This window comes from Corythoichthys intestinalis, chromosome 16 (genome assembly GCF_030265065.1).
Source record: "Corythoichthys intestinalis isolate RoL2023-P3 chromosome 16, ASM3026506v1, whole genome shotgun sequence".
NCBI lineage: Eukaryota > Metazoa > Chordata > Actinopteri > Syngnathiformes > Syngnathidae > Corythoichthys > Corythoichthys intestinalis.
The window spans coordinates 49,767,903-49,780,894 of record NC_080410.1 but is presented as its reverse complement, the minus strand read 5'-3'; the positions used below and the strand labels follow the sequence as shown (position 1 = coordinate 49,780,894).

The window sequence follows — 12,992 nt, the reverse complement described above, 5'->3', positions numbered from 1 at the left end:
TTTAAAAATTAATTAACGCTCGTTAACGCGATAACTTTGATAGCCCTAATCAGGGGCCCAGGCCATTTGGGGGCCCTAAGCAAAATAATGCAAAGGGGCCCATATTTTTGGCCCACCATTTCGTCACAGTGTACTGTGAAACCCATACATGCAATCCAACCCATACGTCCATATTTTGTATATTAATCAGATTTTGTTGCACTACATACTTCAAACTTCTCACCCCAAATGATTGTCAGTACTTATAGTAGATAGCGCCAAAGTTTTTTCTAAAAGAGGAAAGAAAGAACTTTTTTTTAAGCTTGTAATCAAGTATCAAAACTCACAAAAGTCAAATAAAGCAAACTGTAGTAAACAAAATAGAATATAAATTAAACAATTGCCAGATTGGGGGCCCCTTAGTGGTCAGGGGCCCTAAGCAGCTGCATAGTCTGCGTATAGGCTGGCCCGGCCCTATTAAATATAATTAATTACCTTTGGGTTATGGCTGGGTTGAAACAAAAGCGGTTGCGCGACGTCTGTAAAAGGGGGTTTTCAGGGTAAAACGGAAAAATTAAAAATAGTTTGGGGGCTTAATGCGCCATGAAATATTGATCTATCAAACACAACAGTTTTTTTGGCTTAAAATACAGCAGTTTATTTTAAAAAGGAGTGCAAGAGCAGAAACTGCTTTTTCAGTTTTGTCTGTGTTTTCCGCCATATGTAAAAACCTGGTGAAGAACAACAGAAAGTGTCTGACCTCTGTAATTGCAAACAAAGGTTTCTGCACTAAATATCACCCCTGATTTTGTCAGGGGTACAAATACTTATGAATAGGGTTGTTCCGATCATGTTTTTTTGCTCCCGATCCGATTGTTTTAGTTTGAGTATCTGCCGATCCCGATATTTCCCGATCCGATTGCTTTTTTTTGCTCCCGATTCAATTCCAATCATTCCCGATAATTTTTCACGATTATATACATTTTGGCAATGCATTAAGAAAAAAAATGAATAAAACTCGGACGAATATATACATTCAACATACAGTACATAAGTACTGTATTTGTTTATTATGACATTATTAACATTCTTTCTGTGAGAGGGATCCACGGATAGAAAGACTTGTGACTTTGTGTATTGTGACTAAATATTGCCATCTAGTGTATTTGTTGAGCTTTCAGTAAATGATACTGAAGGCCATGCCCAATGCATGATGGGAAGTGGAACCATGACAAGTGAAACCACGACTGTGCGTAGTGCTACCAATTCATATATCTTCTCTGCGATGCGATATAATTCAAGGAGTTAAGAAAAGTGTCAAATCTTACCTTGCTTCCCCTCTTTGCTTCCCAAGTTATTGCCAATCAGAAGGAAGGGGACTGTAAGGCTTGAGCCAAATACAATAAGTTCCAAAGGCTGCCAAAATTCACTCTACTCATTTTACGCTGCCTTTAACTCTCTATATTGGCAAAATGGCGCCATTACAGATGGAGCGCAACAGTGCGTGAGTGGGTCGTGCAACGCATTCATTAATTGCGTTAAATATTTCAACGTGATACATTTAAAAAAAATTAATTACTGCCATTATTGGGATAAATTTGATAACCCCACCTTAAGCCTAAACTAAAGACTCTGGATAAGTGTAACATGTTATATCTGTAACGTTAAATACAATTAGAAAATAAATTAACTAAAAAAAATATATATATATCAAAAAAAGGCATGGCCGATATTTTTTTGCCGATTCCGATACTTTGAAAATGACGTGATCGGACCCGATCCATCCCAGTCGATCGGGACATCTCTACTTATGAACCCCAGTTAATTACAAATAAATTAATGAAAAATCATACAATGTGAATTCCAGATATATATTTTATAAATTATGTCTCTACAAGAGGGAGTGCATCTATGATTGACATTTCAGACCTCTACCCATTTTCGAAGTGGTGAACTTGTAAAATCACAAGGGGTGCAACTACTTCTGCTCCTCACTTAACCTACAACGCCAGGTGGAACTTGTCATAGCCATGTAGAAAAAGAGTTGCGACACTCCAATAGGGATCCATTATAAATTTTTTTCCATACAGTGGGGAGAACAAGTATTTGATACACTGCCGATTTTGCTGGTTTTCCCACTTGCAAGCCATGTAGAGGTCTGTAATTTGTATCATAAGTTCTCTTCAACTGTGAGGGCCGGAATCTAATACAAACATCCAGAAAATCACATTGTATAATTTTTAAATAATAAAATTGTATTTAACTGCATGAAATAACTATTTGATACATTACCAACTAGTAAATATTTCGGCTCTTAGTTCTTTTTTAAGAACCTCTCCTGTTCTCCACTCATTACCGGAAGTAACTGCACCTGTTTGAACTTGTTACCTGTATAAAAGACACCTGTTCACATGCTCAAACAAACAAACTCCAACCTCTCCACAATGGCCAAGACCAAAGAGCTGTGTAAGCAGACACGGCGCTCCGCATACGCATAACACGCACTGCGCGTAGGGCACCAACTGCCTGAAGGGGCACCCCCAAAAAATCAAGTTTGTAAAAAATCCTAAAAAAATAATAGCAATTGTAATAGTAACAACAATATATGGGATTTAAAATAAAACTTTGTAAAGCCTGATAAATGCAAGTAATCCAAATATAAGTAACATATGCTCATTATTTACACAAAAAAAGAATCTCCTGTGCGGCCCTCGTGCGAAACTCGTCAGTCTACCTTTGGTGCCCCCCCCAATTCCCCAGTGGTTTGCTCCATTATGCTTCAGTCGCAAATTTGGCAGAAGTTTATTCTTGAAAGGAAATGTCATCGAAAAGACAACAAGAGTCAGGGGCGGAAAAAAGGAAGAGGAAAAAGCAGCGAGATGATACCCGCACATCACTTGCAGGTAAGAATGTTTTTAAAAAAAATTTTAAACAGTTTGTGAAACATTTGTGAATGTTTGTGAAATATTACTGTTGACAACTAAGTTATTTCGTAAAATAAAGCAATACTGACCAATGTTTAGATATTGTTCATTTCTATCGTTGGGGGGTTGGATGGGGGGCTGGGGGGGGGGGGGGCACAAAGCATTTATGCCTAGGGCACCAAAATAGCTAGCGCCGGCCCTGTGTGTAAGGACATCAGGGATGAAATAATAGACCTGCACAAGGCTGGGATGGGCAACAGGAAAATAAGCAAGCAGCTTGGTGAGAAGGTAACAAGTGTTGGAGCTATTATTAGAAAATGGAAGAAGTTCAAGTTGACGGTCAATCTGCCTGGTTCTGGGGCTCCATGCAAGATCTCACCTCGTGGGGCATCACTGATTATGAGGAAGGTGAGGGATCAGCCCAGAACTACACGGCAGGACCTGGTCAATGACCTGAAGAGAGCTGGAACCACAGTCTCGAAGAAAACCATCGGAAACACATTACGCCGTCATGGATTAAAATCCTGCAGCGCTGCTGAAGCCAGTGCATCACCAGACACGTCTGAAGTTTGCCACTGACCATCTGGATGATCCAGAGGAGCAATGGGAGAAGGTCATGTGATTGGATGAGACCAAAATTGAACTTTTTGGTCTAAACTCGGCTCGTCATGTTTGGAGGAAAAAGAAGGATGAGTACAACCCCAAGAACACCATCCCAACCGTGAAACATGGAGGAAGAAACATCATTTTTTTTGGGGCTGCTTCTCTGCCAAGGGTACAGGACGACTGCACCGTATTGAGGGGAGGATGGATGGGGCTATGTATCGCCAGATCTTGGCTGACAACCTCCTTCCTTCAGTGAAGATGGGTCGTGCCTGGGTCTTCCAGCATGACAACGACCCAAAGCACACAGCCAAGGCAACTAAAGAGTGGCTCCGTAAGAAACATCTTCAGGTCCTGGAGTGGCCTAGCCAGTCACCACATCTGAACCCGATAGAAAATCTATGGAGGGAGCTGAAAGTCCGTGTTGCCCGGCAGCAGCCCCGAAACCTGAAGGTTCTGGAGAAGATCTGCATGGAGGAGTGGGCCAAAATCCCTGCTGCAGTGTGTGCAAACCTTGTCAAGGACTACAGGAAACGTTTGGTATCTGTAATAGCAAACAAAGGTTTCTGTACCAAATATTAAGTTCGATTTTTGCGATGTATCAAATACTTATTTCATGCAATTAAATGCAAATTTATTATTTAAAAATCATACAACGTGATTTTCTGTTTTTTTTTTTTTTTGTATTAGATTCCGTCCCTCACAGTTGAAGCGAAATTATGATATAAATTACAGACTGCTACATGCTTTGCAAGTGGGAAAACCAGCAAAATCGGCAGTGTATCAAATACTGTAAATGTCCCAATTACCGCTGTCAGTTCCATTGAAAACCATTGTGTTTGGAAATATTTAGGCCTACGTGAAGCACGTAACCATCCGCGGCGAGATCGGAGAGTGTCGCAACTGTCTTTCTACATGTTTCTGGAACTTGTCTATTGAGGGACGCTTCCTTCTTCCCCAGTCAAGGTGCTCTAATTGGCTGCATTCCAATTCACCAAACAATAACTCGGCAAACTCACTCCTCCCACTCATTTTGTTGTTGTTGTGTTGTAATTATCTACCATACTTGATATTCAAGTTAGTTAAAAGAGACCTGTTTACTTCATTGGACTAAAATCTCAGGTGACATAAAATAGTCTTGTGTTTGCCAAGAAGGGATAAACTAGGACAAAAATGATCTCAATTTCCAACATAATTGATACTTAAAAGGACCAGCAGTACATCATTAAAGCGTCAGGTGCTTGGATGTGACATCACTTAGGGGCGGGTCAACCGTGCAGCTACAAAAAGGCCCGTTTGAACCTAATTAGTCAAGAGGCACTGGTGTCACAACACGGAGATTGGCTGTTCTGTTTGCGCAACTTTAACAAATTAGTGCGTCTTTATTTGCCTGAACTATTAATGATGAGCTGGACGGTGGCGAGCTCGGTTCTGGTGCTGCTGTGCTGGTGGGGGCTTCAAGAAGGCACCCATGCCTGCACCTGCCTTCCGAGGCACCCCCAAGAGATCTTTTGCCAATCTGATGTTGGTAAGTCCAATGTTTCTGTGTACGTATCTACACGTACTCAACTTTAAGTCAGTAAAAAAAAAAAAAAAAAAAAAAAACAACTCTTCTTTGAGGCTAATTTTATGAAGTTAACAAGGAGACTTTAATGGCACCCATTTCTCAAATGGTGATTAAGACTTACCTGTTTACTAGGCAACAAGATGACATTTAAAAAGGGACCTTAAAGGGATCCATGGATAGAAAGACTTGTATTTCTTAAAAGGTAAATGTTAGTGCAAGTTATTATAATTTGATAATGAAACCCCTCTAGATGATTTCGTTTTAATACACTTTGTACAATTATTTTAACTAGTAGGTCACCATTGTTGTTGTCACAGGGCCACACTGCCAGAATTCCACCTGACACTTAAAAAAATAAATAAATAAATAAAAATAAAAAATAAAAAAAGTGTCACTCTAATTGTGTAAGCTAGCTATTTAAATGCGCCACAAGGTGTCAATGGGATCAAGCCAATGAGTGCATTTTTTTTTTTCTCTCCCTTGACTGACGTTGTAGTTTCTTTAATCCACAGTGGGAGAGAGAAAGGAGTGTGGACACACCGTTCATTGGCATATGCTTCGGTAACTCTTTCACAACACACATAAGTAACATATGGTAAATACTACGATACTAATACTCAGATCTCTGGGGGGAAAAAATGTCACCAAGAAGAAAATTGCATCAATCTGTATTACTGAGGCCATATTCTCACACAGTTAACACAACAATGCAAAGGGAACTGGCATTCACAATCAAAATAAATGTGCAAAATACACATAAAACTTGGAAAACTTAACTTAACTTAAACTATATTTAAACATTTTAGCAACTCCTTTAACTCAACAAATACTGGATGGCAATATCTAGTTGCAATACACTAGGATGCTGGGAGCCATTTTCAGTAGTCTTGTGAAGACAACACTCAAATGAACGTGAATCACAATAGACCCAGTATAAAAAAACGAAACAAAAAAAACTGGGAGCTACGGCGTCAGTCGAGGGACAAAACTCACTCATTGGCTTGATGTCTTATTAATGTAAAACTCTCCATTGACACCTTGTGGTGTATTTAAATCACTACCTTACATAGTTAGAGTGACTGTGAAGTATGGCAGCGTGGCCCTGTGACGTCAACAACAATGGTGAACTACTAGTTTACTTTTTAAAATTTTACAAAATTAAAACGAAAATATTATTAGGGGTTTTAACATCAAATTATTACTCGTACTAACATTTATCTTTTAAGAACTACATGTGTTTTTTTTCTCCGTGGTTCCCTTTAAACTTCTAAAAGGTAAATTAAATGAAGTAACAAATGTTGCGTATAATCACTTGGTACTTTCTAGAATTGAGCGATGTGCTGTGAATTTTTAGTTAGTTGATGGCATTTAAACAACTATCCTGCTTTTAGTCATCACTGCCAAAGTTGGTAAAGTCAAGGATGATGGTGACTTTGACCAACCCATCAAGTATGACATCGAACTTACCAGGGTAAAATGCTAATGCTATGCTAATTGTGTTCGCATTGATGAAAATTTAACATGCTTATTTTTCTCCCCAGACCTTTAAAGGCCCGGAAAGGCTCTTTCATGCCATCTACACCGCATCTAGCTCTGCAGCATGTGGAGTCATTCTGTCCAAGGACACGGAGTATCTATTAATGGGTATAACGTTTTCCTGTTTCATGTAGGAAAGTTTCCATCATGGTTGGGGGGGAAAAATATTTCAACTTATTTATTCACTACCAGCAGTGAATTACTGTTAAAGCCCTACTCGGGGCAAAAATGTTGGCTCACAATCGCTTCTATTGAATTAACTTTGCATGTTTACTTGAAATGCGAACTAAATTTGCATTCACATTTTTGAGACGTGCTTTAAGTGAAGGAATCTGACCTTTGCCAGATTGCCGAAATGCCCTCCAACTACCCGGGCCGTCGAGACCCCATCAACCCGGCCAGAAGGCCAAAACCTGCACGTTCACTTTAGTCTTCTCCCCTTGTATTGACTCAATTTTGAAAGCTGGAAAAAGGCTTCGAAGCACAAGTTGACAATTTATTCAGTTCAACAGCGATCAAACGGCAAGGCGAAACTGACTCTGGCGAGGAGGTACTCATTCCAAGGTCACCATATCACATGTCAACAAAAGGTTCCCAAGAAAAAAATGACTGTTACATTCAGTCTTTTTTGAAAGCTCTCACAGGGTAGGCTGTGGACAGAAGGGTATGCTTGGGTGTTGTTTAGGATTATTGTCTATTAGTGGATTGGACAGGAAGATTTGGAGCCACTGTTCTCAGGTCAACAAGTGTTGTAGAGAGTTCACTTATCAGTCGCGGGTTCCTTGTCAAGGTAAGATGTCCCGCCATCTGTTCTGGACTGTCCAGAAAAACTGATTGCGAGAGTTGGTGGCGCAGACGTGGCCTTGTACATGTCTTGCCTTGTCAGCGTTAATCTTGCTCAGTCAGTTGCATGACGCACACGTTGGGTTTCCGTGACAAGAAGGCGTCGTGTATCTTATGCCCAATATTCTGCTTGTTTTCCTTAGACTATGGTAGAAGTGCTATTTATTTTATATTAAATGTGTTAGAGTAATACAGTAAATACGAGAAACTACTATTCCCTCCATTATCTGCCATTACAGCCAGATTGCATCCTGACGGCACTCTGCACATTTCCTCGTGTGACTTCTATCAGCCATGGCGGGCTTTGACCTACACCCAAAAGAGCCTATTGGATCGTTACCAACAAGGCTGTAATTGTAAGGTAGGAACACAAAGGACTGACTCGCTGAGTTTTGGCATTCGGTCAAGTTTTTTAATCGTTTGGTTTGCCTTGCCAGATTGAGCCCTGCTATTCCCTTCCGTGCGATGTGAGCGGACCTAACGTGTGCCGGTGGACAGACTTTCTTCCGGGCGTGCACAGAGGCAACCAGACCCAAAACTACGCTTGCGTCAGAAGAAGAGATGATACTTGTGCGTGGTACAAAGGGCGTACCTCACCCGTCAAGGGATAAATGGATTTCATAAGCCATTCTAAATAAAAACTAATTAAAAAAATAGTTCGGACTGCATTATTTTTGTCCTACATTGACGATGCTAAACTTTCATAGACGTCACGATCAGCTGATGGGAGGCGGGGCTGCTCCATAGGGGGCCCGTTTTCAAAAACTTGGAATTCAAATATGTTCAAAACTAAAACGGGCACCTCCCTTAGGCATATGAGTCTCCATGAGCAGCGGCATCAAAAAATTGTCCTGTGGAAAAACCTGAAATTATTTTTTATAGAAGTATAATAAAACTTAAAATGGATATAAACTTCAGATTGTGCTAAATGCACAAAAATCAACAATGGCAGATATGATCACCTATGTTAAATATTGCCATTGATCCTGAAAATATAAGTTTTTGCCCAAATTGGCGTCTTAACGTTTGACGCAAGTTTTCAACAGCTAATCACTCAATTTGCACATCAGAAACTTCCTACTTGAAAGCATGCTAAATCATTTTACTGGACAAAAGCAAATTTAGCATTTATCTGTAGACCCTACTCACCAACGTCACAAAATGACGTGTCGCTGTATCCGGCCGCCATATTGTCTGGCATTGTTTAGCCCTATTCTCAATGGTTTCAATTTGTCGTGCAATTTCTAGTGCAATTCATGGAAGCCCGGTGCTTTCAGATGATGTAAACTCATTGGATGCATTGCATAAAAGGCGTTATGTGGAAAAGCTTCAGTCTATCCATTCGCCAGATCCATATTTGATGCCTAGATCGATATTTTTTGACCCGCTGTCTTCACCCTCTCTGCCTGACATCTGCTACCCTGATATCTACAACTATCTTGTCCACACATCAGCCTATTCTCACGAAAGTTTGAAAACTTTAAGAGCAGCACTCTAAGCAACATTACCCCGCGTGACCCAATTTTCTAAAATGGCGACAATAAAAAAGTTGACTGCGATGGCCGACGCTTCAAAAATAGGTGGATATTGGACTATTTCTTCAATAAAACACGCAACAACTGTGTCTGCCTCATTTGCAATGAGACAGTCGCTGTTTTCAAAGAGTTCGATGTGACGCGATAATAACAAGACACGCTGACATGTACGACAACATTACAGGGAAGATACGCAGCGAGAAATTATAGCAACTTGAAGCTAGCACAGCAGCAGTATTTCGCAAGAGCCCGAGTGTCGAAAGAGAACGCCACAAAGACGAGATTGTGGAAAACATGAATTAAAATAATAAAGCAAATGTGACACACAGAAGGGCTTGCTAAAATTTCTTTAAATAAATTGTTCTGTGTAAATCAGCCAAGGTAGCCCCCCGCATTTTTACCACACCAAATCTGGCCCCCTTTGCAAAAGGTTTGGACACATCTGTTTAACTTCTTTCACTTGGTACCAGCTAAATATTATTCAGAAAATAATAATGGCGGAAGAAATAAGCATCTTGAATTTGAAACTGTATGTTGTCAGCGATTAGCCTCGCAATGATCTTAATTGTGGTTGTCAGCCCAAAACCCTGTAAATATATATTAAATGCATCTTACCAGATATAAAATGACTACTAGATAATCCGTGGTAATCATTTGGAGCCCAGTTTTTTTGTGGAATTGCAGCAGTCCATCTCGCTCTCCTCTCCGGGTCTCTCAGAATACGGTAGAACTTCAAGTCTCTCCGTCTATCTTCTCTGTTATTGCAACCAACCGCCACACACGCCTTCACCATTTTGATTCTTAATGTTAAGAGCAGAAAAACACGGCATAATAGGAGGAATTTACGTAGCGGTAATGCGTCAAAACGACGAGTAGACGGACAATATGGCACGGAGGCGTGGCTGTGACGTCATGTGAGTAGGGTCTATAACAGCACATTCAATTCAGTTTTATTCACACACACGTTCATATTTACAAAGTGTATATCATATCTCAGTGCTGAAACAAGATTATGTGGGAGGTCTGCTTAAGAAACTACTAAAAGCTTCTCGTCAGAAGCCTGTGTACATCAAGACAATCAAAAGAAACATTGTCAGATGAGCAGAGGGGTGAGTTGCAGTATTTTACAGTGTTCTCATACAAAACATACTAATATACAATAACTCTGCATGTACACTTTTTGCTGGGGACGGGACATTAATATGACCAAACAGACTGGGTGAATCAGGGCTACATTTCTCACCAATGAGAACCTAATTAATTGATAGGCGAAATGATTTATGCAAAATAAATCTGTATTGACAGATATTTACTTTCACACTGCAAACTTACAGTATGACATAATTTTTTCTTAAATCTAGTCAAAATATTTTCTTCATCTTGTTTTGAGTTTTAAAGGCTAGAGAACAGAATAATGTGTCAAATTCTTCCACTTACTTTTTGTAAATAATACCATTTGTTCTTATTAAGCCCAAAAATCTAAAACTGGGTAATTTTTCATCCAAATCTCAAAAAATATGATTTCAAATAATGTTTTGAATAATATCGATTCTTGACACACAATTTTTTTTTTCGGATTAAATATAGAAGCGTTTTGCTTAAAATAAATCAGTTAAGCTTATTTTCAGCTAGCTATTTTTCTAGTTTCAAGAAATCTGAGTAAAATTTACTTGAAACACTGGCAGATCATTTCACTTATTTAGAGTAGATTTATACTGAAAACAAAGGAATTTAACTTTTTCTTTTTTCCCAGTTTTAAGGAGATGGGTTTTTGCAGCGCATATGTATAGGTTCAGGTGATAAACTGTTTGATTCAAACCATTGTTTAAAAAACTACTAAAGAAACATTTTTTAAAAAATTATTTTAAGTTTTCGAAGCGGGCGGAGGAGGCGGGATGTCGACATGTAACGTAATTCTTCATTATGAGAGTGTGCGTGGGGGTTGGGGGTTCAAGTCAGCAGCCAATCAAACGTGCGTTTGAGGAAAAAACATGGACTGGCTCATTCAGCAAGTGAAAAAGGGGTAAATGTAAGTCTGAAAATAATGAAAATAATTTAATGGTATGGTCAATTCTATCACTACAACATATGAGAAGACAATCTAAATGATTTAAATAACTGAACACATTATACAGTATTATGCAAACAAGGTTGCTTAAAAGTTGGTGTGGACAATTTGAGCATCTTGAAAAGTTGGTAGTGTTTTGTCCGTACTGTCCCTATGCAAACCTATGCCCTTGGTATGAACCCCAGTAAATTACAAATAAATTATTTTAAAAAATCATACACTGTGAATTCCAGATTTTTTAAAATGATGTCTAAACGTGGTAGTTCATCTATGATTGAAATTTCAGACCTCTACCCATTTTCGAAGTGGGTGAACTTGCAAAATCACAAGGGGTACAACTACTTCTGCTCCTCACTGTAACTACAACACCAGGTGGAACTTGTCATAGCCATGTAGAAAAGAGTTGCGACACTCCCACAAGGATCCATTATACATTTTTTCCATAAATGTCCCAATTACCGCTGTCAGTTCCATTAAAAACCATTGTGCTTGGAACTATTCAGGCCTACGTGAAGCACATAACCACCCGCGGCGAGATCAGAGAGTGTCGCAACTCTCTTTCTACATGGCATCTCTGGAACTTGTCTATTGACGGACGCTTCCTTCTTCCCCAGTCAGGGTACTCTGATTGACTGCATTCCAATTCACAATACAATAACAACAATAACCCTGCAAGATCATTCTTCCCACTCATTTTAGGACACCCCCCCCAAATGGCCCCATATGACCAGGACACGCCCCCCCCAAATGTCTCCATATGACCTGATATTGACCTGATATGACCAGGACAAGCTCCCCCAAATGTCCCCAAATTACCTGATATGATCAGGACATGCCCCCAAAATGTCCCCAAATGACCTGATATGACGAGGACACGCCCCCATATGTCCCCAAATTACCTGATATGACCAGGACACGCCCCCCAAATATCCCCAAGTGACCTAATATGACCAGGAAGTTTCCCCCAAATGTCCCAAAATCAACAGTTAGTGACCTGATATTGTCCCAGAAATGTTCCCCCCCAAAAAAACCTGGCAGCCACAGTAATAGGTGGGTCCCACACTTTTTCCATATGGTGTGGCTCCTGGGGTGTGGCCTCCCTTCTGCCTGGGCTGCCGGCCGCGAGGGCGAGTTGGGGGGTCGGGGCTCCGATCTTGCATCGCCCCGTGGCTGTTCCTGGGCGTTCTCCTGCCTCCGCCTCCCCCTCTCTTCTCTGGCTGGGCATCCGCCCTGCGCTCCATCACGGGTCGCTGGCTGGGCGCCGGTGTATCAGCGGGGTGTCGCCTGCACCGGCGGGGGGACCCTGCCTTGCCTGGGGCTTGGTGGGCCGCTGGGGGTCCCGTGGCGTGCCGTGCCGGTTGGGGGGCTGCGGCTGTGGCTCGTGGCCCGGGTGGGCGGGCGGGTGTGGGGGTAGGCTAAGCATCGGTGTCTTGCCAATGTAGTTACCCCCATCAGCAATTGCTTCTCCTGGCCGCGGCGGCACGCACATACACACATTAGTTATGACTTATGTCGACTTAAACAATTAATTGAAGCCAGAAAAGAACCACAGTTATATATTTTAGATATCGACAACTCCATACAGGACTTGAATTACAGTAATAACAGTTATAGATCATACTACGAGTAGAACGTTGCCTTATTCTACGTTCAGTACGTATGTTACGTTATATGACAGAAAAAATGATGGATGGGCCATGTATTAAAACCTCGTAGATAACTACATCACAAAAACACAGAAATCAAGCAAATCAGTGCAGTGCAGATGACACCGGCCAGGTGTACCATATTCAATGGATAACGATCTTGGCGAAAAGTATAGCTGTCCTAAGCAGCCTGGTTTTAGAATTCCCCTTTTAGAATTGATTTCAAACTTTTACTGTTTGTTTTTAATTCAATTAATGGCCATGCTCCATCTTATTTATCGGAAATTTTAA

The 12,992-nt window shown here is 40.6% G+C and overlaps 1 protein-coding gene across 1 annotated transcript; it reads left to right on the top strand.

Moving 5' to 3' along the window:
• Nucleotides 1-4,560: 4,560 nt before the first annotated feature.
• On the top strand, nt 4,561-8,086 carry LOC130904702 (metalloproteinase inhibitor 2-like). Its single transcript, XM_057817647.1, has 5 exons — nt 4,561-5,034; nt 6,465-6,544; nt 6,615-6,717; nt 7,692-7,813; nt 7,890-8,086. Exons 1-5 carry the CDS (start codon nt 4,908-4,910, stop codon nt 8,061-8,063), a joined length of 606 nt encoding a protein of 201 aa, XP_057673630.1. The 5' UTR covers nt 4,561-4,907; the 3' UTR covers nt 8,064-8,086.
• Nucleotides 8,087-12,992: the final 4,906 nt, after the last annotated feature.